Genomic DNA, 27,645 nt, shown 5'->3' with positions numbered 1-27,645 from the left:
ATATAATAATGCCCCTATATAAATCAATGGTGAGACCTCATTTGGAATACTGTGTGCAGTTCTGGGCACCACACCTTAAAAAGGATATTATAGCTTTGGAAAAAGTGCAGAAAAGGGCAACTCGAATGATAAAAGGGTTGGAACACTTTCCCTATGAGGAAAGGTTAAAGCGCTTAGGGCTCTTTAGCTTGGAGAAAAGACGACTGAGGGGTGACATGATCGAGGTTTATAAGATTATGCATGGGAAAGAGCAGGTAAAGAAAGAAGTACTTTTCTCCCTTTCTCACAATACAAGAACTCGTGGGCACTCCATGAAACTGCAGAGCGGTCGGGTTAGAACGGATAAAAGGAAGTACTTCTTCACCCAAAGAGTGATTAACACATGGAATTCACTGCCACAGGAAGTGGTGGGTGCTACAAGCATGGACGGCTTCAAAAGGGAATTAGATAAGCATTGTGGGCACTCCATGAACTTGCTGAGCGGTCGGGTTAGAATGGATAAAAGGAAGTACTTCTTCACCCAAAGAGTGATTAACACTTGGAATTCACTGCCACAGGAAGTGGTGGGTGCTACAAGCATGGATGGCTTCAAAAGGGAATTAGATAAGCATATGGAGCAGAGGTCCATCAGTGGCTATTAGCCACAAGGTATAGCTAGGGGCTCTGGGGCAAGTGATGCTCTGTCTTCTTGGTGCTTGGGGGGGGGTCAACAGTGGGAGGGCTTCTAATGTCCTGGCCCCACTGCTGGACCTCCTGATGGCACTGGTATTTCTGGCCACTGTGTGACACAGAGTGTTGGACTGGATGGGCCTTTGGCCTGATCCAACATTGGCGTCTCTTATGTTCTTATGTTCTTATGAGACAAGGGCAGCCCCTCATAGAGAGCATTACAGTAGTCTAATCTCGAGGTGACCATTGTGTGGATTACTGCTGCTAAGTCACTGCGTTTAAGGAAGGGAACCAACTGCCTGATCAGCCGAAGATGGTAAAAGGCTGACTTGGCAGCGGCTGCTACCTGGGCCTCCATTGTTAAGGAGGCATCCAAGAGCACTCCCAGACTCCTAACCTTTGACGATGGCACCAGTGGCACACCATCGAAGGTTTTGAGTGAGATCCCTAACCCTGGACAGCTGTGACTTAGGTACAGAACCCCCGTCTTCATTGGATTCAATTTCAGTTGGCTCAGTCTAAGCCATCTAGCCATAGCTTGTAACACCAGGTCCAGATCTTTCAGCCCAGAGTCAGACCAGCAGCCCCACAACAGATATAGCTGGGTGTCATCAGCGTAGTGATGAACCCAGTCCATGCCTCTGGACAACCTGGGCAAGGAGGTGCATGTAGATGTTAAATAACATTGGGGATAGAACTGCCCCTTGAGGCACTCCACAAATCAGCGGGCGCCTTCAAGACAGCTCTTCCCCAAGCTGTCCCCAACCCAGCTCTTCCCTTTGTCCCCAACCCTGGAGAAAGGAGGTGAGCCATTGTAAGGCAGAACCCTGAACTCGAGTGTTGGTGAGGCGGTGGATCAGTAACTGATGGTCGACCATGTCAAACACAGCCGACAGGTCTGACAACAACAGTACCGCTGTTCCACCTCAATCCAGATGTCTTCGGAGGTCGTTTGTGAGGGCAACCAGTACCGTCTCTGTACCATGGCCTGGACAAAAGCTGAACTGGAAGGGATCTAATATGGAAGCGTCATCCAGAAAACTCTGCAACTGACTTGTCACTGCTCTCTCAGTTATTTTGCCCAAATAGGGCAAATCGGAAACCGGCTGATAGTTTGCTAATTCTGCCGGGTCCAAGGATGGTTTCTTTAAGAGAGGGTGGACCACTGCTTCCTTAAGTGCCCTTGGGAAAGTTCCTTCAGAGAGGGACATGTTGACAATTACCCACAGGGGATCTTGCAACCCTTCACGGCTAGCTTTGATTAGCCATGATGGGCACAGGTCAAGGCTGCAAGTGGTAGTGTGTACAGTTGAGAGTATTCTGTCAACCTCCTCTAGGCTGAGCTGATTGAACTGATCCATAAGCTGACTAGAAGATGTCCATGGAGCCTCGAGTTCACTCACTGTCTCAACTGTGATGGGGAGATCATAGCAGAGTGACAAGACTTTACCTGTGCAAAAGCTTGCAAAAGCCTCACAGCCAATATCCAATTCTCTAGCATTTGGTCCACCTTGGGGCAGAGTAGTCAAAGACTGAATCATTCTAAACAATTGGGCCGGGCGTGAGCTTGCAGACGCAATCGTGGCCGCGTAGTACTCTTTCTTAGCGGCCTTGGCTGCCATCTCATAGGTCCTATAGGATGTTCTTGTCACATCATCACAGGCATGCCGCCATTGTCTCTCTAGCTGTCTTAGCCTCCGCTTCATCAGCCACAACTCCAGGGTAAACCATAGAGCCAGCCTAGAGCAGAGGTGCAGAGGGTGTCAGAGAGCGATCTCATTGATGACTATGGAGAGTCAGCTGTGCCAGTCCTCCAGAAGCTCATCCAATGAGCCGCCAGGGAGCATAGGATCCCATAGGGCCATCGGAAGCCACATAGGGTCCATTTGGCTCCACCCCCAAACCTGGTCAGGGTGGAACATTCACACGGGCCCTCACGACATGGTGGTCTGACCGTAGCACCGCTATAGCAGTGATCCGGCCCACCATAACTCCAGCCACAAAGATCAGATACAGCATGTGCCCTGTGCGGTGAGTGGGGACCATTACATATTGGAGAAGTCCCAGCACCGCCATGGTTGACAGTAGGTCTGCTGCTTGCGTGGAGGCCATGTTGTCAGCATGGACATTGAAGTCACCCAGGGCTATCAACCTAAGCTGCTTCAATGCCCAGCTCGACACGGCCTCCACCAGGGATGGTTGGGTATTGGCCAGTGCGTTACTACAGTAGGAGACCCTTCCACTGGCTCTTTCCACTGCTGCTCAACTGTATGACGGGAGAAGAATGGAGGGGGCATCAATAGCATCCTGGTGTGATGACATCACATGTCCCCAACAATGCTCTAGCATTTGGTTAAAACTCTGTGGTTAAGCCACGGAATTTTGGCTGAATGCTAGAGTGTCACCAGTGATGTTGCAGTGTCACTTCCATTCATAACACTGGTGATGTCCAGGGGTCATTTGGGGGGGGACGCGGGGGAACGCCATCCCCCCGGGTGAGGTGCGGGAGGGCGGGGCCTGGAGCTCCCTGCTGGTGCCCGCTGGAGGTCGCCGCTGGCTGTGGGGAGGACACACTTCCGGTGATGTCAGGGGGTGTGGCATATGCTAATGAGTTATGCTAATGAGTCCCCCTAGCTCTTTTTCTACGAAATGACCCCTGGTGATGTCATTACATTGCCAGAGAGGTCCCCTCTCACAGGTTAATGTCCTGCTGGTTGCAGCCTCATCCTGGCAACCCTACCCCATAAGTGTAAGGTAATTGCATTCCTTCTGCAATGTATGTATTCCAGAAGGCTTCATGTACTAATTTGTGTTATGTATGAATACTTATTATAGATCGATCTTTAAGTTGTTTCTAATCTGCAACATTGAAATGTATCTGAGAGATATAGAGGAAGGAAGTCATTGTTTTGACCCACATGTGCTGTTCATAGCAGAATCCCATGCAGGTTTTCTCAGAAGTATGTTCCCCAGTATTCAGTGGGACTTACTCCTAGACGAGTGTGCACAGGGTTCTGCTGTTAGGCATGTTAACAGTGTAAAAACTCCATTCTTGTCTGTATGCATTAGCTCCCCACTCCACATTTAAAAAGCTGCCTTGCCAGGTTTCTCTGTATATAACCAAGAGAAAGAAAGATAATTTCTTGGCAGTACTTACTCTTGTTCAAAAGCCAGGAAAAGCTATTTTTAAAAGGGAGAATGAAGCAGGGCCATCTGGGTCTGCTTCCTTAGGGAGGAGGAGCCCTAAAGAACAAAAAGTTTGCGTAAGCAGAGGGCTGTAGTGTTAACCTGTCAGCATTTATAGTCACAACAGAGTGGACCTTGTTTCCTTTTGTATTGTGTTGATTAGAACTAGGCTAGCTAATGCGTCGGCCTCTGCCTAGCCCATCAGCACACACCGAGGGTGAAGCTCGGCATCTTAGAACACACATGGACTGAATTTATTTATTTATTAAATTTATATCCCGCCCTCCCCAAACGGGCTCAGGGCGGCTAACAAGAGGCATATGCCATGATACAACTACTAAAACCAGAATAAAACAGTCAATTACAAACAAAGTGCCGGTGCTCTAAATAATAAGCTCTTATCAGTCCAAGATGGGGTTCCACAAACCAGCATAACCCATCAGCATAAGTTCCGGATGGTACTGTCGTCCTTTCATAACCAGTTCTTCAGGTCGTCTGGTCATCTTTCCAGGGCCAGCTCACATCCTGATAGAATCCACTGTCAAAGATGGCAGCTCGGTGGTGGTACAGTAGCGGCGCCTATGCAAAAGCCTGGCGGAAAAGCTCCGTCTTACAGGCCCTGCGGAACTGCATAAGGTCCCTCAGGGCCCGGATCTCCTCCGGGAGCTCATTCCACCAGATAGGAGCCGCCACCGAAAAGGCCCTGGCCCTGGTTGCAGCCAACTTGATGTCCTTGTGATTTAGGACTGCCAGCTCTGGGTTGAGAAATTGTTAGAGTTCTGGGGCTGGACCTTCGGCACCCATTTTCTCCCAGGGAACCGATCTCCCTAGTCTTGAAATCAGATGTAATTCCCGGAAATCTCCAAGCCCCATCTGGAGGCTTACAAACTTTTCATGTCTCTGTCAGTTCTTGCCTGCAAATTCCCCCCTCCCCAAGCATGTTACCTCCCATATATATTGTTTTAGAGCCCAATTTTGCAGGGGGAAATGTTGCTGTAAGCAGGAGCAGAAAGGCATTTACAGGAGAAAATTGGTGGGCTAGTCATCCCACTTCTGACTGCTCTTTCTCCCCTCAAAGTGTTTTTTTACATCCACATTGACCTGATCAGGAAAATAAGGAATTTGGAATCAGTATTTTTCTTTATTTCTAGTTTCAGTCTTCAGAAAGATGCTCATTCTGCCCTGGGCACCTACTCCATGGCAAGATTTATTGAATCAAGGTTTTATAAGGTGTTTTAAAAGGTTGACCTGTATGGTTTTAGAATTTGTTGAACGTTTTAAGCCTTCTTCACTTTTCCACAGTATCTTATGCCATCATTATCATAAGGCCTGTTTTTGATTGTTTGTTGATCTATTTACTTTATTTATAGCTGACATTTCTCTTGCCTTGTAATATGCTGTCAGAAGTCCTCCACTTGCAGCTCATAGGTCAGGTGAAGTTCTGTGCATCCCAGATGCACACAGGCCCAATTCACATTGGGGCTCTGGTGCGCACAGAAAAGCCCTGTGTGGCATCTTAAATGTAAACATATGCCAACCAGTGTTCCCTCTAAGCTGAGTTAGTGTGAGCTAGCTCACAGCTTTTTAGCCTCCACCTCACAGATTTTTGTCTTAGCTCAGGAAGGAGGGCTCCAGATCAAACTAATTTATGCAGTAGCCAAATCGCTCACTCACAACCTTGGTAAACAAATTTTATTTTTTCTCAGGAATACAACATATACCATTAAAACATTTCATTCTATCAATTGTCTACCCCATTCCCAGTTCCTCCCCTCCCTCCAATGGCTTCCCGCAATGCTTCCACCCCTGCTCCCAATTACTTCGTATCATCAACTATATCAATTTCTTATCATTACAATCTAAAGATAACATCATTTGACTTAATATTGATCTAAACATATCAAGTTTTGTTTCACATCCCAGTTCTTTTCCAGATACACTTTAAAGTCACTCCATTCTTGAAAAAACACATCATCTTCTTTATTATTCAACTTCTTCGTAATTTTGTCCATCTCTGCCATGAACAGAACTTTTTGTATCCAGTCTTCAACGCTCACTCACAACCTTAATGCCAGTAGCTCACAAAGTAGAGTTTTTGCTCACAAGAGTCCACAGCTTAGGAGGGAGCATTGCCAACCCCCTCATAAATACGCATTCACACAAAACATCTTTTGAGTGGCGAAGGGGTGCTCTTTGCCACATTGCGGAAACATAATCTGTAGCTTATCTGTATTGCCCCCAATGAGAAAAACAGTGTGTATTTTTGTGGGGCATGTGTGGCATGTTTCAGACACTTAAGGCTAATTTACACTTTCTTGAGACTGACATCTTCTAACACACATGCTGGGATTTCCATGCATAGGCCTGATTGAGATTGGAGCACAATGCATGTGGAGAAAAGGCTTCAGCCTTTCTTACCCTGACCCTTTTTCACATTGGGAAACTTGATATGTAGCCATCTTTACACTAATGTTTTTCAGTGGAGCAACTAGCTCCCTAGGGCCATTTCAGGTCAGGAAAATGGTGGTGGGAGGACAGCTTAAAGCCCCTTCTGCATGCATGCTGCAATTCTGATATGAATTGGGCCCGTGTGCACCTGGGAGGAAAGAAACTCCTAGTGTACATGTGAATCAAAGTCCTTGTGGCTGTCGTAAGAATTGTGTAACCTGAATCGGCTCTTATTTGCTTTCAGAATACAGTGTGAGCAAAGGACCGAGGAAGGTTCCTTGTGCTGGAGGAAGACTCTGCCGGTAGTTAAGTGAAGCTGTAGGATCCAGCACAGATAAATGATCTCACCTTCCTTGAACTTTTTGAACTCATTTCTTTTTCATGCTTTTCAAGGATTTTTCTTTATTTTATCAGGAATTAATTAAGAGAGTTTTTATATGCCAAATTGTAGAAGGATTCCTTTGGATCTCACTGGAGCTCTGTTTCTTCCCTTTACCCAGCAAGGAATAGGACTCCATAAAAGAAGGCTCCATAGGGATAGGCTGGAACTGGTAGAGCTATGCAGAATTATGGCTTTAAGATACATTATCGTTTAATTTTTCTAAGCTTTTGAGTTTTCTTTGGATGGAAGTGTAGTTATTTCTAGAATTCAGAAAATTTCACAAATTTCTTCTCATGACCCTTTATTGACATTAAAACCATACTGAACAACTCCCACACTGATTGCTAATTCTTAGCAAGAACACAGTGTTATATCTCTTCCCTTAAAGACAGATGTTACTGAGATAGTTGTCCAGTGTATTAATAAATACATGTTTATTTGTTTTAAAGTACCCCGTCCTTCTAAATCTATTTCCTGTCGTAGTGCATTCAGGGTATCTTACAAACAAGAATAACAAACACATATATGTACCTGATAAAGGGTTTCGATATACACTTCCTTATATAATTTAATTGCTGATAATCAGAGCTTTACACATATACAAAGTTGCACCAAAGAGCAGAGAATATTTCCTTGAGTGCAAAATCCAGTCACTTGCACAAGATCATAGAATGCTTGTTTGTTTATATCAAGCACATTTCTAGTCCTCATAGCTGTAAAAACAAAAAAATTGGAAGAGTTTTCCATTTCTGCATTCTGGGTAAGATTTCAAGTAGTTCATGAGGGGGAATTCATGTAAAACAATTGCCAGTTATCCTCTCATAGGATCTAGCTCCTGCTAACCAATGCGTTAGCATGCGTTTTTATTCCACAGGAATTTTCCATGTCACAGTTTTCTGTCATGCATGGGTACTGAAATAGACTGAAAGTTATTGATTCCACCACCATCAAAATAAATTTGTCTATTCCTTATGGCTTCAACTGCTTTTGTCCCAGAATTTGGAACTGTAACACAGAATTGTGGGCAAGTAGTCTTTATTAGTCTGTATGTGGGAATATCAGAGTGAATTTGCCATCCCTATCCCAAATTATAAGAAGAAAAAAACTACCTCTAAAAAAGGAAGACCTATATTTGACCAGAATCCGTCCTGAATTATATTACCACTTCCTCAAGGCACCTAAATCATTCAAGTTATCCTAACATAAAACTCTGCCATGCTCTTGAAAATACTCAGAACGTACTATAATTTTTGTCCACCCTGTTTCACAACTTTCCGCCCTCGCCTCCTGCTCCCTGGTTCGGCTGGCGGCCGGGGGGGGGGGGCACAGCTCGGCTGAGCTGGGGGGAAGGAAGATGGACGGCCCGCCAGAGAGGTTGGCATCTGCGCTCGCCTAGAGCGCAGGACAACCTCGGGCCGGCCCTGAACAAGGACTGAGTGCACTCACAGTTTGGAGAGTAAAGGAGAAGGGCAAAAGAGGAGGAGAAAGAGCAGAGAAGGGCCAGAGATATGATATCATAAACCCTACAAAAGAGAGGGCTAAAGATGAGCCAGGCAGAATTCTGCTTTCCATCATCAGTGGTGCTCTCCTGTTAAGAAGTCTGCTTGGGCAGTCCTTGCGTGTAACAAAGTTTGGCCCACTTTGGGGTAAGTGTGAAGTGTGAATGGGGCTAGCCTAGGAGGCAAAACTATTTTCAAGAAAGATTTATTTCATTTGAAAGATCATTGACTGGGACTCTCCATATGTTCACTTCTGGATATGAACTCCACTATCCCAAAACCCTACCTTAGGGTCTGAGGTCCTGACATCTCATCCTAGAAATAATTGCTTGTAGTCTAAGGAAAGCTAGATATGCAGTCAAAGACTGAAATTTCAAACCCTATCATTAGGGTAAATTTTTATTTGAATGAAATGTTGGTTTTGGTCTAGAGTTAACTACTAATCCTTTTCTTTCATAAGAAGATAACAGATTAGAAGCAGTGCTCCTACAGAAGGTTTTCATTATATAAATTTGTCTTTCAGGCTTCTTTGAGTCAAACAAAGACACAAATCACAAAAGGTAGCTTCTTTGGGCCATTTTATAAGGAAAGTACAGCCTAATGTAACTGTAAGACAAAAATTTCTCTGCAGTTGGGGTAAAGCTGGGGAGTCCTGACAGCGGCAATTTAAAGAAATATGCTTTAGGATGCAATTGTTTTAGGCTTTGCTAATAATTTGTTACCCTTACAATAGCAACAACCAAAATAACACTATACTATCCTATATTTAATATAGACAAACAAGTACCGCCTATAGAATAGAACTAAGAAGAGGAGGATAAGTCTACATGCATTCTTTTACAATTTAGGTTACTAATTGTTTATTGTAGTATTTTAACTGATGGTGATATTATTTTATGTAACCTGCCACAGAAGCTGTCTGGCTTAAAGTTTTTATGCAGGATATAAATCTTTTAAGTAATATAAATCTTTTAATTACATTTTTGTGGGGAAAGTATATTTGTTTCTCTTATCTGGATACAAAAAAACAAACAACCATACATACCCCTTAATTGTAGAAGAGAGGCATAATAAATCTTCACTAAAACAGCCGTTCAGAATCACACTGGCATCTTGATTCTAAATATTTGTACGAAGTACAGTATTTGAAAATGATACTGTCATAACACTTCTGTCTCATCAGCATATCAAGATTTGTGATGTTCTAGTTCCACGTGTGATGATAATTCAGGGTGTAGAAAAAGAGTCCAGTAGCACTTTAAAGGCCCACAAAATTTTCCAGTTTTCATGAGTCAAAGCTCACTTTGTCAGATACAAATAGAGTGAAGATTCATCAGCCCTTATATCTAGATCAGAAGGTGGGAGGGGTTTTACAAAGAAGGATGCAGTGGTACAATGAAAAATCTAATTACCTTGATTAGAGGTAGGAGATACGGGTAGAGGTGGGGAAGTGCAGAAAATTAGCATCTGAAATGGGATAAGAATCTGTTAATGATATTTTATGTTAAACCATCTTATTCAGTTTGATATAATCAATAATTGTGTCACTGTCATGATTTTTTTAGTTGGTAAGGGATGAAAAATGGTAGTAGTAGGTCCTCATGTGTGATAAACTGTCTTTAATAACAGGAATATTTATTTATTTATCCTTCGACTTGATATACCGCCCTAACCCCCGTAGGGGTCTCTGGGCGGTTTACAATTCTTGGGTGCTAGTCACCTATATCGACCCTAACTACGGCCACACATTGGTACAAGGGGGGGGGGATTTCCCTACCGACACCCTGGTGAAAGCATTCCTCGGCTCGGCGCCTTCTGGCTGCACGATGTCTGGTGCTCAAGCAGACGGGGGGGTGGGAGTGGGGGGGTAGGGAATGCTGGCGACATCGTCCTCGGCCCGACCATGTCCTTTCCGGCTCCGCGCGCCTCTGGATGACGTTGCTCAGCCTCCGTCGACGGAGATTCTTATTTCAGTGTTTTTATCTATTTAAGTGAATATTCAATAGTGTTTATAGATCTATACTTCTATGAATGGTAGTTAAATGTGTATTTTGGTTTCAAGTACTGCCTTTGTATGACACATGGTGTATAGGATTCTGCCCCTTAAGCCTGTCCAGGAATGGGAGGGAATCCTATACTTTTACAATACATTAAACAACAACCCACAGAGGTAGGCTACCCGCTCTGGATTTCAGAACAATTTGCCACTTTACATTTCTTTAATTGACCTGATCATATATGAAATATTCTTCCTGTCTTGGAGGTACTGAATGAATTGCATTTGTGGCATTCTTGCAGTTTCTGAGACTATACCTTCATTTTAGTGCTGTTTGCATCAACTGCAGTCTGTCTGATATAATGCCATTATAACCAGCTACAACAGGTTCTTTGATGTCCCAGCACTGAATTTGTAAAAAAAAAGTCTGTAGCCCTTTTTGTTGTAGAGATATGCCTTTTCCCTCATATTTCTGCAACAGAAGAGGGGGGTTAGCAATACCTAACTGGCGAGTTTATTATCAAGCCGCAGTGCTATCTTGGTTAAGAGAGTAGATACTTCTGAGAAACACAAGGATCTTAAACCTAGAAGGTTTCAATGTGATGGCAGGGTGGCATGCCTTTCTATGGGATAGGAAGTACGAGATACATTCCTATTTTAAGCAACACCTAGTCAAAGCCAGCTTACTGAAAGTATGGAATGAGATTAGAATATCATTTTATACTAAGACGCCAAGATGGCTAGCTCCGCTAGAGGCCATCACGTTACCAAATCTAATGTCAGAGGTACGGGCTCTGACGTATGAGGTTTTTCTCGACAGTAATAATATGTTAAAATCCCGGGAAGAACTGCAAGCCCAACGGATACAGTTATCCTTGTGGGAAAGAAATCAGCTAAGTTCTAAGTATGCAAAGGATAAACAAATAGGTTTTAATTCCGGGATGTCAGATTTAGATAAGATACTATTAGGAGAAGATGTTAAGCTGATTGGCAAAAAATACTCCTTTCTGTTAAAACATAAGATGCAGGATGAGGTCTCTAAAGCAATGATGAGGCCATGGGTGGAAAACTTAGGGTATGAGATAGATGCAATGAAGTGGGAAAAGATCTGGGAAAATTCAAGATGGTTAAAAGCGGTGGCACTAAAAGAAAATGTGTTTAAAATGATTCACCAGTGGTACATGTCACCAGAAAAAATAGCCCAAATATATGTGGGGTTAGATGGTAAGTGTTGGAAATGCAGGGCCCAGATGGGTTCCTACTACCACGTCTGGTGGACATGTAATGATGTGAAGCAATATTGGAAGGAGGTGCAAAAGATCTTAGTGGAAATAACCAATATACAAATTCTGCTAGACCCAGAAATATTTCTTTTGAATATATTTCCCGAAAAATGGAAGAAAAAAGAAAAATATGTAATTTTGCATGTAGTGACTGCTGCGAGAATCGTGCTCGCAAAATATTGGAAGAGTGAACAGGTACCAAGCAGGTGGGACTTGATTAGTAAAATAATTGAAGTGGTAGAGATGGACAATTTAACACAAAAGATGTATGGGAACATGAATTTAGTTTTTCAGAATGTTTGGTCACAAGTATATAAGTTTTTGGAACACAATTGAATATATAGCTACAAAGATGTACGAAAGGGGAGGGAGGAGGAGATCTGGTCTGTAATATGTTTTTTTTGGTGGATATTGGTTTTGTGTCGTTAGTAGTAGTGTGTAGTTTTTGTAGTTTGTGATGTTATGTTTGAATTTTGTGTGGAAAATAATAAAAATTATTTAAAAAAATATTTCTGCAACAGAAGAGGATAGAGACATACTTTTTAAAATGAATGCTGGAAATTCACAGAATTTTTACACTTATTGTTACAGTGGTGTATTTAACTGTGAAATTCCAATTAAAAAACAAACAAAAAATCTCCCAGTGGTGGTAGGAAGAAAAGGAAAATCCTATCTTTCCCACACATGTGTCAGCCATCCTGGCTTTACTGTGATCCTTCCCAAAACTTCACAGCAAAGCAGGTTTTATAAAGAGCAGAGAAAAGATGGGAAAACACCAGGAAGTGTACAAATGCATCATAATGCTAGAGTTCCCAGCTCCTGTTTCTCTCCACTGCTCCAGTGGCTGGTGGGAAAAAAATAATGTTTAAAAAAGCCATTGTCAATTATGTGACAGCACTTCTGGGGAAAACCCGGAAGTGGGATCAATCAGCTCTAGGAATCGCTGGTTTTACAATAGAATTTCCGGCAATTCCTAGAGAGGTGTGATGTCATATTGCCAAGTCAAGCCCAGCAACCATACATGACTGTGGGTTAATGGGGGAAAAGACAACCTTCCCAACAACTCTAAACCCGGGGCAGGTATGCAGTTGACCACTGACAGAGCTGCATAGGTGTTAATTCCAACCTACCTAGTAATGTTATGGAGGCTCTTTTTTTCCCTTTCTTTTTTTTTTTTTTTTTGCATGTAGGCACTTTTTTAAAGCAGAAGGCAAAACAGCCTCATTTACCAGGGTTATCATAGGTCACTGTGTCAAGAAATACACATTTAAATATTGGTGCAGATTTTAAAATTTTCATATATTCCTTATAGCCCTAAATTCTGTTGATTTCATTGTTGAAGAGGTAAGTGCTTAATGGGATTTAAAACTACAACATTTTCTGCAGGAAGTGCTCTGCTACTTCAGAAGAATACTAATTTGCAATGTAGCTGACATAAATTAATGATGACTCTGATCACTTGAACAGCCAAGTTTTTATTATACTGTTGTTATAAATACACATGGCATTCTTTACCATCTGAAGCACAGTGCTGGAGAGCCAGTGTGATGGAGTGGTTGAACTGTCAGACTAGGATTAGGGAGATCCAGGATTAAATCTCTGTTCAGCCTTTAAATTCACTGGGTGACCTTGGGATAGTAACCATCTCTCAACTTAAACTACCTCGCAGGCTAAAACTTTGAGGGAAACTGTGAGCCAGGGGAGAGAAGCTTATGTTTGCTGTTCTGAGGGATGAAATGTGAGATAAACATATAATGTATAGCAGGGGTCGTTTGGGGCCGGAGCCCGCCAGAACACTTCTCCGGCAGCCCAGGAGTGGGCACAAATGGTGGTGGCGGCGGCAAAAGCGCTGCGGTCCGGGGGAGGCCTGGTGAGCCCTGCAGCCGGCTTCCCCGGGCCCACGCCAAAGCGCTGCGGCCTGGGGGAGGCCTGGAGAGCCCCGCAGCGGGTTTACCCGGGCCCGCACCGAAGCGCTGCGGCCCGGGGGAGGCCTGCAGAGCCCCGCTGCCGGCTTCACCGGCCAGCGCCAAAGTGGTAAGTAAGGGATCCGTGGGGGTGACAGGGCTTGATGGGGGGGTGGAAGAGCCTCCCTCCCTCCCCCCATCTCTTTGCCATCTTTCCCTCCTTTCCTTCTCTCCTTCTTTCCTTTTCTTTCCCTCCTTTTTCTCTCTTTTCCTTCCTTCTTTCCTTCCTTCCTCTCTTTTCATCCTTCTTTTCTTCTCTCTCTTTCTTTCCCTCCTTCTTTCATTCTCTTTCCTTATCTCTTTTTATCCCCCCTTTCCTTGCTTCCTTTCTTCCTTTCCTTCTCTATTTCCCTCTTTCCTTCCTTCTTTCCTTCTCTCTACTCTCTCTCTTTCCTTCCCTCTTTCCTCCTTCTGTGGCCCAACTCTAGTGAGAAGGGGTTTAAACTTTAAACCCTTTCTCTCTTCGCTTCCCCCCCCCCCTGCAGGCCAGCTGTGGAAGAGAAGGGGAGGCTTTTGAAGATGCCTCCCCCCCTTTTTTTGCTTCCCCTTCTGACATCACTTCTGGTGATGTCAGGGGGCTTGGTATATGCTAATAGCTCAGTAGCTCATTAGCATACCATATGCTAATGAGCGCCTGAAGCTCTTTTTCTACAAAATGACCCCTGAAGTATTTGTAAATTATGATCCTTCCACAATGATTATGTGATCCTGTGAATGTTTACTGTGCAATCAAGTTTTTAGGTTTTGACTTGGGAACAGAGCCAAAGATTGATCAGCACAAGGGAACCGTGACAAACTGACAGGTAATTCTTCCCATCAGATCTGGAGACAGAGCTAATTTCCAGCTTCCTGTCTCCAACAATGCTCCCTCTAAGCTGTGGAGTCTTGTGAGCAAAAATTCTACTACTGGCATTAAAGCTGTGAGTGAGCAATTTGGCTACTGCATAAATTAGTTTGATCTGGAGCTATCCTTCCTGAGCTAAGACAAAAATGTGTGAGCCAGAGTCTAAAAAACTGTGAGCTAGCTCACACTAACTCAGCTTAGAGGGAACACTGGTCTCCAGTGGCATTTCCTGCTTCGGTTAGGACAGCAGGGCTCTGGACAAGCTGTGTCTTTGTTGGTGCTTCCACTGGGTATTCTGCCCAATGTTGGAAATGGGAAGTTGGGAGTTAGCATTGCCTCCAGATACAGTTGGAGGAGTGGTGTGTCAATCAATGAAGTCACCTTTCTGCCTCCAAGGAGAAGTAACACTAAATCCAATGTTCCATTAGTTGCAGAATTTTGCTTTCTACAGTGCTGTCCTAAGCAAATTATACCCTTCAGAGCCCATTGACTTTGATTCTTTTCTAAGGTATGACTTTGCTTAGTACACCACTGCTAGTTATCTGTATCCTATTTGTAATCATCCATTTTCTGATGGAAAACTTCTCCTTCTTTAAGGCTGTTGATTCAAAGCTTGATGTCAAGCTACTGTACCAAAGGTTTGTTGGAAAATAGTTTTGGGGGCCAACTCTGAAAAAATAAATAAATGAAATCTCAGTCTTGCCAACATTGATGTTAGTGCTTAACTTCAGACACTAATGGACTCTGAATAGGTTTAGAAGCTATGAGAACTGAAGGTCAAGGAAGAAGTCTGTTGAAACAAAACTTTGGGTAGTATGGTTGTGGCAGGATTGTAAACTCCCAAATACCTTAGCCTTCTGAGCATTACAGGAAAAAGGAACTGCTGTAAACAAGATCCACAGAGCATTTGGCAACATATGAAGGTGCTTCATACAGGCAGACCATGGGTCCATCTAATTTAGGGTTCTGTCAGCAGCTCTTCAAGGTCTCTGGCAGTGGCCTCTCCCATAAGATCTTTGTCACTAGAGATGGTTAGACTGAATTTGGGACCTCCAGAGTGCATGGTACATGCACACTCCCATGGAACTATAGTTCATCTACTTTGATACCTGTAACAATGGTCTAATTTGATTCAGAAAATAATGTCTCTGAAATGCCTAGCAGTTGTGTGAATGAATAAATGATAAGTAAGGATGTAAGGCAGCAGTGAGGGGGAATGGGAAGCCTCCATTTATCCCCTGCTCACTCTCTCCTTAAGTGCCATTTGGAGATATGTACCTGTGGGTTGATATGTTGTCAGTGTGTATGGAGAAAGTTAGTGTATAATTAAAGATGTGGTGTTTAAAAGTATTCACGAGTAATACTATTATTCACGACTGTTCAGCACAGAGGATGTTGGTTATGTGGAATGAATAGGCTGGTAGACAGTGCTGGGGAAGAGCAAGTGGTGATGGTACATGTTGGGGAAATGTAATCATATGGTCGTGGAGGAAAAGTTTAGGTTGCTAGGCAGGAGACTCAAAGCTAGGACCTCCAAGGACTCAAAAGTGTTGCCTGTTCCACGTGCAGGGCCAGCTAGACAGGCACAAATTAGGAGTTTCAATGCATGGATGAAACAATGATGTAGGAAGGAAGGGTTTAAGTTTGTTAGGCACTGGGAATGGGATACTTTCTGGAACAAGCAGGACCTGTACAAAAGAGATGGCCTTCGCTTGTCCTGAGAAGGACCCAGTCTTTTGGCATTTAAAATCAAAAAGTGGCAGAGGAGTTTTTAAACTAAATCTTGGGGGAAAGCCAACAGGAGATTAAATGTCTCTGGTTTGGGATGGCCCATCTGTAAGAGATGAAGAGTAGCTTCTAGAGGGAAATAGATTAGAACTGGCCACTGAGAGGGTGACAAGACAGTACTGACTGCCTGACAAGGTCTAGAGGCCACAGGAGGAAGGTTGGAGGAAGGTTGGAGGTCTAATGTGTCTGGGAAATGATAGACTGTATTAGGGATGTGCATTTGGTTTGTCGAAACCAAATGCACCCCCGAAAATGGCCCATTCGGACCGCTTTCAGGCTGCTGCAGGCCAATTCAGATTCTCTGATCTGAATCGGCTTACTGCTGAAATGCCATCGAATTTCGGCGGCAATTCAGCCACCTTATATCCTATGGGCCATTGAAGTCAATGGCGAAAACATAGCGTATATTCTGGGGGCTGGAGGGGAGAGGGTTTGAGGGAGAGGCTCCAACCTCGCAGGGTAGCTGTTGGAGCCTCTCCCCAAGATACCAGGTTTGAAGAACATTGGACCAGGGGGTCCAATTCTACGGGCCCTCAAACAGGTTACCCCTATCCCCTCCATTGTTCTCTATGGTGGGGGGAACTTTTCCCCCCACCATAGAGAACAATGGAGGGGATAGGGGTAACCTGTTTGAGGGCCCGTAGAATCGGACCCCCTGGTCTAATGCTCTTGAAACTTGGTTGGTATCTTAGGGAGAGGCTCCAGCAGCTACCCTGTGAGTTTGGAGCCTCTCCCTCAAGCCCCCTCCCCCCCAGCCCCCAGAATATACCCTATGTTTTCGCCATTGACTTCAATGGCCCATAGGATATAATAGGGCTGAAACTGACATTCGGAAAGACTCCCCAGTCGGCGCCTACTTACGAAACTGACATGCGGGAGTCTTACTGCCAGCCGAAATTGATTCTGCTCGGTCGAATCCAAATGGGCCATTTTTTTTTTTGCACACCCCTAGACTGTATGGCTGTCTAAGTCACACAAGGTGGGGGCCATCAGCTTGTGGTGGTAGCAGCAGTAGCTCCAGGTCTTCTTGCATGGGTCTGCCCTGTGTGAGGTGAGTCTTGCCTCATGAGAAGGGGTCTTTTCCTGATGGCCTTTAATGGCCAATCCACCCCAGCATCCTGGTTCACTTCAGAATTAGGAGAGCTAAAGACATGGCCCTCAGTTTGCAAGACCTGAGAATGCCTGTTAACAATAAGTCAGGAGCAACTTGATGGCACTGAACAGACACAAAGACAGAGCAAACATGAAGGACAATTCTTGCAGAATCTGACTGAACACAGGCTATAGCTCACTTTAAGGCCTACTCTGTTGTATCAAGAGTGGCAATGAAAAATGAATTCTACTATAACCAATTTCCCTAGCAATTTCCCCCTTTCTGGTATATTACCCCAATTTTAAACCTTTTTCTGTTCAAGCAATAAATACCTTAAAGTAAACTGAGTTTTAATCAAATAAGCTACTAAAAACAAAATGGAAAGGAACAGCAATTCTCCATGACAGTTATGGTTTTTAAAATTTTGTATTGGCCCTAAATCTCTCATGTAAACACTCTTATGCTTCTTTTTTGTTTAGAATAATAGATTTTTCCAAGTTGCTAAGATCTCAGTTTCCTTCTGTTTAATATTTAGTGATTGTGCTTCTAGTCTGCTAGTGTCCTTTATAGTTATGTAAAACAATCTTGTTGAGAGCACTGCTTTTTTTGGCTGTATGTCCCTAACAGAGTATAATAATTGTTGTCATTGTGGTCTCATGAAATTACTGTGGTTCCTCTAATGAACACCTGCAAATAATACTTTCTAAATTAGAGTCCTTGCTGTATTGCTTTACTTTCATGCCTATTGGTTTTTCTACAAAACTCAGCATCCTTTTTAAAGAAGGAGTTTACATAATGTTATGTATTGGACTATGGTCTACATGTTGAGCTTCAGTCTGAGGCTCATAGGGACTCTGGTATCCTGAACCGCACATTACGATTGTCTGCTTCTGACAGCAGGCCAATCAAAGCATAGAGGTATGTGTGGAGGGAATGAATTCTATTGGTCTTTATCATGTAAATATGATTGGTTCTTACCATTTTACTGGGCGTGGCTTTCCCAGCCCGGGATGTTTAAAAGGAGCTCTATGTTGTTGTGTTGGATCGTTCTTGTTAATAAAGTTGAAATCACTTGGTTAAGAGCTGCCTGAGCCTGATTCACTTCACATAATTTCAGAGTTACAGGGTCATACCAAGAACTGATTTCTTGGGCATGTTTAAGTCAGAAGGCTTGAGCATTATCTCTCTTCAGCAGCAGTACAACCCGGTCATATTAGATTAATCCTCTGGTAACTGTCATTTCCATCCTATTCTCTTATAAACCTCCAAATTCAACTTTTAAAAAGACAGTAGAAAACTACAGAAGAGCCTGTAAAAGCACAATTGTTGGTTTATCTTATTAGCATGTTTAATTTTTGCAGGCTTCCAGATTCAAATTAAGACCTTGTTTCTCCCAAAATCGTACTGTTTAGCTCTATAACTCTCCAATTTGAGCAAATGATCTTGCATGAAATGATTTGAATCCAGGTCATATTTTACCTCATAGTTAAAATAGTTAATTGTAGTGGTAATCTATTGAGGAAATAGGACAGACTTCTATCAAAAACATCCAGGTCCGTTCATATTTTACCTCGTAGTTAAAATAGTTAATTATAGTTGAAATCTGTTGAGGAAATAGGACAGACTTCTATCAAAAACATTACCAAATGATGTTAATGAGAACCTTTATTAAAGAAAGTAACACCATATGTTTTTAAAGTTTTCTTTTTTCTAATAGGAAAAATAGATTGGTAATGTATAGTCCTACAGTCACTTTTGCTTTTAGGACTGGTGTTGATGGTTTCCCAATGTCTTAATCATGTTTAAGAGAAGAGATTGGGAACATGTTCTATGAGTTCATGTCCTGCCACTCCATCCCATGCAAATTCATATCTCCTTTTCACTGTTAGCCATTGCCATGGCTCAGGTGGGGTGTCACCTGACTCTGCCACCATTCTGGTTCCAGGCTCCTCTGAGAAGGCCCAGAGCACCCTCCCAGGCCTTTAGACCTCCCTTTTGGCTGAATAATAGGTGTGAGGACCAGGCAGAGTGAACACTGAAAATAATTTATTTTATAGGAGGTCAAACAAACAAGGTGCAGAATAATAACATTAAGTGGGTGAAAAGAAATAAAATGCCCTAACGCGTCTAAATATATACTGTCCCTAGCTCACTATTTCAAGTGGCCTTAGACTACTCACCCTTCCCTCAGGATGAGGGTTTCTTCCCACAGCAGCCTTCCTTCTGGCTCTGCCCTCTGGGAAGAAGAACAGCTTTCCCTGTTGTACCAGTTCTCTTATTCCCCAGCCCTCTTCTTCCCTATTGGTTAAAATTGGCGCCAAAACTTCCCAAGGCCTTCTGGGATTTGTAGGCCCAGCCTCTCCTACTGCTAGCCAGGCTCCCTGGGCCTAGTAGGCCTCTGGTGGCACAGCCCAGATGTAGCATTACATCAATTTAAAGCTAAACATGTTAATTATGAACCATAATTGGAAACCAGGGTTTGAACTTTGTTTGCAAACTGTACTTAAAATCATGGTAATTTTAACCAAATGAAGGCACAGAGTGGCACATGTTTAACTCTGAAAATGGAAAGGAAGGAGTCATTTGGTTCAGTGATAGAGATGTTCTCATTCTCTTAATCATGTTAATGTGGGATCACATACTCAGCAGAGCATCTATCTTGGCTGCCAATTGCCCCCCCCCCCTCAATTTTAGGGGGGGTTTGCTTATTTTATAACCCATCATGGCCTGGGATCCATACATTGTAGAGCCAGTATCTCTCAATATGAGTTGTTGACAGTGGATCAGAGGTTTTTCTATATTCCTTTGCTATGGAAAGTAAGAATGTTGGGTATAAGGTACAGGACCTTCACTGCAGTTGCCCTAAGGCTTTAGAATACACTCCTAATTGCTTCTTCTTGTTCTTTGAGAGAAAAAATGCAAATCATGCTTATACTTTAGGACATTTGTCTGTTTAGATTTGCTGTACTGTTCTTCAGTGCTTCCTTTTAAAAGCTACCTTCTTATGAGTTTGCTGTTTTAATGTGGAAGTTTAAGTATGTGTTATTTAGAGCTACCTTGTGCTAAGGAAAGCCGAGGTAAAATATTTTTAATAAATAAAAATATTATTTTAGAACAAAGTTTGTGAAATGAGATCTCTGCACATCTAGTTCCATAGTGAATTGATTCAGAAGTGATTACTACTAATAATATATATGTTATAATGAATGATTGAATATGGTGTCTTCATTGCACACCCTTTCAACCTTTACAAAGATTTGCAGTTATGCTAATGAATCCTGACATTCAAAAAGTAAGCCAGAAAAGTTCGTACAATTTTGATAATTTAAGAACTAGGATAATATAAAATCCAATTGTAAATAATACTGTCTAAATTTATACAGCAGAAATACCATTCAGAATCCATATCTTCTTTCTGTGCAGGCGTGTCATGGAATATAAAACACTAAGAATGTTCTTTTCTTTGATCTCAATTATTATATTTTAAATCTGGTAACAATAAAATACGTTTCATGGAGAAGTGCTTTTATATTTGACCAAGACCACCTTTGTAGACCATGCATACTGTTCAAGTGCACGCTTTTTGATTTGTATCCTGTGGAAAAAAGACTGAAAAATAAAATTAGGATATAGGATATTTAAATCATACTCATGTAGAAGTAGAACATGTAAAGAAGTATATGTCATGAATAAAATTTTGACTATATCATCTTATAGATTGTTGCATGTAATAGTCCATCATTTTAATATATAAATACATTCTACTTTAGTATCTCCTTTTAAGCAAAATGATGCAAAACTGGAAGGAAGCAAAAAAAAAAACCCTTTTCTTGTTTTCATTCAATCTTCACTCCTACCTATGTTTATTTGAACAATTCAGACATAATGACAGTGATCTTATAATGTCATTGCAAGAGCAAGCCTTGGAAGTCCTCAGACTCATGCATGCCCTCCCCATCCATCTTCTTCAGAACAGCTTGGGAACTGAAGACTTCTTGTCCATTGTGTTCATAGCACAAGCTATAGTGTTTTCTTGTCTACCAGCCAGGAATCCAAATCCAGATTTAAGTTCTTCATGTCTGAATACAGCCAGCATCTCTCTGACCTTCCCAGGAATGTTACCCAAATAGGCTGTCTCTTATTTAATTGGGAAAATTAGCTTTATTAGAGACACAGCAAGAGGGGGTAACTGGGAATCTCCACCTGTGTATACCAGGATTGTTCCCTTAGAGAACTCTCAGAATAAACTAGTCAGGTGTTCAACTTGTTTTATTGAAAAATAATAAAAGAGCAAGACACATACAAAGCACACTTAGAATATGCAGAATAGCTAAGAGAAAAACAGGGATGAGTGCGGAAAAGCAAGGGCGTTTCAAGGGTGATATTTACCAGTCTTGAAGATTCAGGTCCGCGGAGGAGAGAAACGACCAGCAAGGGTGGGCATGAGGTTGAGGATGAAAGCGCACACACAAACCCTGAGGATGAGTGCTTGTAGAGGAAAAGTTCCCTGAGGCGCTATGACTGGTTTGCCCTAAGAGCAATAGCTTGATGTGTTTACTGGAATTTTCTAAAAGACTTGGGCAAAGCCAAATGTTTCTCCCAGTGGGAGATCAAAGGAGTGAGCAGAGTTTTATGGCTCACTGACAGCTCATTAGCCAGAAACTTTTCTGTGGAGGTGCAAATACAGGGAGCGGGGATGCAAATACTGGAAGTGGGGAGCTCAATTAAGTCACCACTAATTAGATTAGCAGCTAATATAATTAGTGATGATCTAATTAAGAGGGTGAGTGCGAAGGCAGACAATGACCTTCTATCTGCAGCTTCTTCAGAAGTTCTTCAACAGCCTTTGGTTGGACATTGTTGCAGCAATCACACACTTTTCCTGTTCCAGAGCTGAAAGCAAGTGCTGGGACTCCTGCACTCCTGCAGCCCCCGAGCACACCCCCTCCCCACCAGCAGACTATGCGGAGGAATGTGGGGAGGCCTCTCCCCCCCCACAACCAGGCTGGAGAAGTGCGTGTGCAGGCCAGAGGCATTGGGTTGGGGAAGGAAAGAGGGAGGGAGCAGCAGACCACCCCAGGAAGAGTCATGTGATCCAATATCATGTGGCTCAGGGTGGCTGGGTTGGCACAGGCACAGTGAGGTGCCAGGGCAGGCCACTCCACTCAGCAAAGTGTGCAGCCTTGTGGTCTGGTGGCTGCAGGGGCAATTCCTTCTCTTCCTGGCCAACCAGCTTCTGTTCTGTTGTTGCCAGTCACCCCAGGAAGGGACTGGGAGGGGAGGGGCACAGGAGGTGGCTGGGCAAATTTGGGAGGGGCATTGCCCCCAGGGTCTCCCGCAGTGGCTACAGGCCTGCTCATTGATGACCCCTGAAATACAGGATAGGGGAAATTTCCAGGTGTTATTGATATGCTAACAAGGATAAATGTGGAGAAAGGGGGAAGCATGATCAGGGATGAAAGAGGTTAATTCAAGGTGAGAAACCCATTGTTATAAATTATGCATTACTTTAAGATGGGAAAGGGTTGTTTACAAGTCAGACCCTTAAGTAACTTCCAAATAGTTACCCAGGCTGGTGTTCTGACTGGCATCCCCTTTGGGGTCATTTCTGGGCCAGGCAATGTGTTGTGTGATATGATATTTGGAGAGATATTATATGAAGGGTGTTTGGGCTTCTTTTCTCTCTGGCTGCCAACTACCCATCTGTGGGAGGGGTCTGACTGCTAACAAGATAAAAGTGTGGGAAGGGTAAGCTGTTTTCTCCTTGGTTACAAGGAATTATGCTACATGAATATCAGATTATATAATATCAGATATTTATGAAATAAAGCTGGAGTTGTGCTGTTTATGTGTTTCAGGAGAGGATATCAGTCCTCTAATACATTATTAGTTGGAATAAATTTTAAAACAATCTTTTATTCACTTTAAAGATATAGAAGCTTTCATCATTATCATGAGGAATTGTGGGATTCACATTTGAGCAATGCAGTAACTCCCCTCCTCCCAGCAATTTAAGTAAAGCAACTGACTTTTATGGTACTATATCACAGACAGTATTACATTTATTTTTTATTCCCTATTTTGCAGTTGTCCATATTTATCAGATCAGATTACACCTGCTATACCTGCAGTAGGCGCAGTTCTATTCTTTTTTGTGATGGGGACCTTGCTACGTACTAGCTTCAGTGATCCTGGAGTCCTGCCCCGTGCAACGCCAGATGAAGCAGCAGATCTGGAAAGACAAATAGGTAACACAGAAGGTCTGTCATTGTCCCTTACCTTTCTTTGTAACTGTGTGTGTTGGATGGCAGCACCATCCATATTGTCAAAAAACAGGAACAAATTGCTTAATGTTACAACTATGGAATAGTAATAATTTGTGAAACCCAATCTTAACTAGGTTTTCAGTTTTGACTTAGAGGATAGTGCAGATTTGCACAAACTATAATTTGTGGAGTTTGGATGTAATGGGGCACTGTGCATTTTGTGCTCAACCTGGAAGTCATGGAGGAAATTGAAGTGTGCAAGGATAGAGAGGAGAAGGATAAGAACATAAGAACATAAGAGAAGCCAATGTTGGATCAGGCCAACAGCCCATCCAGTCCAACACTCTGTCACACAGTGGCCAAAAATACCAGGATAAAGTGCCCAAGCCAAAGCATGGCTTCAGTGTCCAAACTATGGGTTGGTTGTTAATTGTGAACCAAGTCAGTATGATATCTATATACATAAACTTTATACAATAATACATTTCTACTCTGTCATTAAGCTCAATGGTTGACTTTGCAACAGTCACTTTCTGTCAGCCTAACCATGAATGCTACCATGAGCTCTTCAGAGAGAGAGAGAGAAAGAAAGATCTAATAAATAAAATAAAATCTGTTTTTTTTGATGCAGTATTATTGAAGGAAGAGGAGGTGACAGTTTTCATATACACAAAATGAAGCCTACTTGGCAAGAATGCACTGATTCTCTGCTTAGCTGTCCTATTTGCTTTGCACCAAACTGCAGGTGTGCTTGTGGCAGATTACTGTGATAAGCCACGTGCCAAGTCAGGGGAGCTTTGTTTTGTTTTTCAAACTGGATAAGAACAGATTAGTTGTGTGGATTTGCCCTTAGGATTTTGCATGCAAGACCCAGTTGTACCCTGTTTAAATAAATATTAGTTTGTTTTAATGCTTCTTACATTGCCATTCTAAGCAGAGTTGTGTGCTTCTGAGATCATTGACTTCAATGGACTCAGAGTGTAGTTTTGCTTAGGATGGCACTGTTGGTCCCTCAAGTTGTACGGTTGTGATGCTCCTACACCCATTTTTACCAATGGAATTCTAAGTTATCAAAGTTTTTAGACATTCTTACTTCCATCTTGAAGATGGTTACAAAGTGTATTTGGGCTTAAATTTATTTTACTGTAAATTAGGTAGGGTGCTGCCCTGACTTCTCAGGAATTTCAGTTGATATTGAACAGTAGGCCACCCCAGATGAGATTGAGTACACCACAATACTAGTTATTGATACGTACTGCCTTCCAGAAATATTTCAAAATGCCCTTTTGATTATGTGGAGGTTTAATTATTTGGATCTAATATATGCAGGAAATACCCACTTGTGGTTATCTACTGTTGCACTAATCTTAGAAATCAAGAGTACCTAAGGATACATTTTAGTGGCCTCATGGCAGCTAAGGAATACTCATTCTAGAATGATTGTGGATTTGTAAATATTTAAAAAAGAATTTTGTCAAAGATGTTCCAGAACTCCATTCCAGCACATTCCCCGAGAAAAAAGCTCTTTGCCCTCTAGAGTCAGAGGGTCTCTCTCATCCCATCAAAGATCTTCTCCTTAGGAACCTTCCAGAAGATCCTACCTTCTGGTCCTCATCCCCCCCCTCCCATGATGTAATACAATTAAGCACAGGTTCCCATGATGTACCCAATTACTACATTCCTCTGTGTGTTCTTGAAGGACATGCTCTTGGTAACAAGAGCTCTAAGATCACAGACACCTGTGAGCACAACTAGACTCTAGAATATTTTTTAACCCTTGCAGATTTTATTCTTTTACAGGTTAGAGATTCTGAAACAGTGAATTTGCATGCCACCATAGAGTTTCTAAAGCTATGTAAACAGGGGAAACAGCTATGAATAGTTAATGTTAACAAAAATATGTAAAAAATAAACTCTTATAATTATAAAGATTATAAGTGTACTTTATTCCAAATATAATATAATAGGTGGGGCTGAGAAAGAACTGTCCATGAGAGAACAGCTCTGAAAAAACTTATGACTGACCCAAGGTCACACCAGCAGCTGCATGTGGAGGCATGGGGAATCAAACCCGGATTAGAGTTGGCACTCTTAACCACTACACCAAACTGGCTCTAACCAACAGAGTGATTTAGCAGCTGTCCACTCCAAAATTCTGAGAGAGGTGAAAGCTTGTTCTTTGTCTAGATGACTTTCTCCTATATATTGGTAGGATTGACCTGAGGCTTGCATTGAGTCTGGAAAATTTGTCATAGGCCTTTTTCATTAGTTTTGGGTATGAAATAATTGAGGTTATACTGACTCTTACTAATGCCAGGAGATGTACAGGGAACATGTCAGCCCTGCTCTAATATCAGTACCAATAATGCATCATTCTTTTGCAAGGTTAAGAATGTTTTCAATCAGTCATGTAAAATTTTTACACAAGATATTATTTTGATTATCTCAAACAGAATCCAAAATAACTTCACTAGGTTTGCAGTATACCAATCTTCTGGCATATACTAATATGTGGTTATTCGGCAAGTTCTTGAACAAGTACACTGATAGTTATCTGAGCTTAGAACACTGATATCGATAGGGAATGCAGTCTGATCTTCGTGGATGCCATTACCTTTATATTTTAACTTTGATTCAAGGTCTTCAGTTCACTTAAGGTTTTTTAATTTAATGAGTTCAGTTTGGCACCAAGTGCCTCTACTTCAGGCGTGGCGAAACTTGCTTAACGTAAGAGCCACATGGAATAAATGTCAGATGTTTGAGAGCCGCAAGAGACGAACAAATATTGCACACACATTTTTATTGGAAAATATGCAAATTTGCTTTTTATTAACATTAAATGAGACTGCCAAAAAGAAAAGGGGTAAAAACAGGTATTAATAATGATATTTATTTGTCCAATGATATTTGTTTGCTAATGATATTTGTCTAAGAGATGGAAAGAAAGCAAATGGACGGGGGAGGGGGGAAGGAAGGGGGAAAGAGAGAGAGAAAGAGAGGTGGAAAGAAAGCAAATAAATGGGGGGAGGGAGGGAGAGGTGGAGAGAAAGCAACTGTAATTTAAATGCCTTCTCCAAAACCCCCCCCCACGCCTCCACACCAGCTGACTTGGCTTGGAGAAGGAATTTAAAGAGACAAATGCCTTCTCCAAGCTGGTGGAGGTGGGGCTTTGAGAATGCATTTAAAGTTAAAGTGGCTTTCTTTCTCTGCTCCCCCCCACACCTCAAGCCTACCCAGGGAGGGGAACACTGGCTGGGGAAGGGAAGACCGATTGGGGAGGAATGCCTCCCCTTCGCTTTCCCAGCTGCCCTTCCAGGAACTGCAGAAGATGTGTGAAAGAGCCTCATGTGGCTCCCGAGCCACAGTTTGGCCACCCCTGCTCTATTTGAATAGTCAGTCAGTCAGGCAGGCAGGCATTTATTACGGCAACAAGCCATAGAACACACATGCTTAAATATAACATTCATAACATTCATATAACTGAATTTAGGACAGTAAAATAAAACTCTATAAAATACAGTTGAGCGTAATAAAGTAAAAGAAGGACATAAAACAGAGACTATTAGGCAACTATTATTATATATTTGATTGTGTATTTCAGATGCAGTAGCATGCTACCCAAAATTTTGCCACAGTTTCGGTAATTGTCCGGTTCCCATCAATTAACAATCGGTTACATTGCTCAGCACCTGATTGTCCCACCATATCTGTTATAAGAGGAGTAATATATTTGTTACGTATCTTATTATACCAGTTACATCTGAGCATCATGTGCTCAATAGTTTCTGTCTCTCCTGAGCCGCATCGACAAAGTCTATACTCAGTGGGGATCCTTTTGAATCTGCCCTCAAGCATCGCATAGGGGAAAGCCTCACATCTGGCTAAAGTGAAGGTTTTCCTAAACTTATGAGTATCAAGCTGTGATAAATAGGACATGGGTTGCAAGCGATATTTGACAGAATCTGGGGCTCTAAACTTAGGACATCTACCGAGATATGTCTGTCTCTCCATGTCCATCATTCTCTGTTTTAGGGCTGATTTTGCTACATCCCAATGCATACTCAAAATCGCTTAGGGGGAAAAACCAAGCTCATATAATTTATTATGAACTGCTCTCAGCCATTTGGATTGAAAGTTGTCTGAGAGTAACAAGTGGGTTAGTCCCTGAGGATGAAAATTTAGTTTAAGCCAATACTGGAGTGAAGCTAAAGTAATTTTGGCTTCCAC

General features: G+C 42.4%; 1 protein-coding gene across 3 annotated transcripts in view; it reads left to right on the top strand.

The window, feature by feature from the left end:
- The window catches only part of ZDHHC14 (zinc finger, DHHC-type containing 14), a 104,401-nt gene that overhangs the window by 15,658 nt on the left and 61,098 nt on the right, over positions 1 to 27,645 (top strand). For 2 of the 3 annotated variants that reach the window (XM_015427293.1, XM_015427292.1), the window contains exon 2: positions 23,240 to 23,400. In XM_015427293.1, the coding sequence (XP_015282779.1) occupies positions 23,240 to 23,400 (161 nt within the window). Of the gene's footprint in view, positions 1 to 23,239; positions 23,413 to 27,645 lie in introns of all 3 variants that reach the window. The other variant, XM_015427294.1, reaches the window with a different exon arrangement.

Source organism: Gekko japonicus, unplaced genomic scaffold, assembly GCF_001447785.1.
Source record: "Gekko japonicus isolate JY-2015 unplaced genomic scaffold, Gekko_japonicus_V1.1 scaffold1576, whole genome shotgun sequence".
In the NCBI taxonomy this organism is placed as follows: Eukaryota; Metazoa; Chordata; class Lepidosauria; order Squamata; family Gekkonidae; genus Gekko; species Gekko japonicus.
The sequence above is the reverse complement of the archived record's forward strand: the minus strand, read 5'-3'. Positions and strand labels throughout refer to the sequence as shown.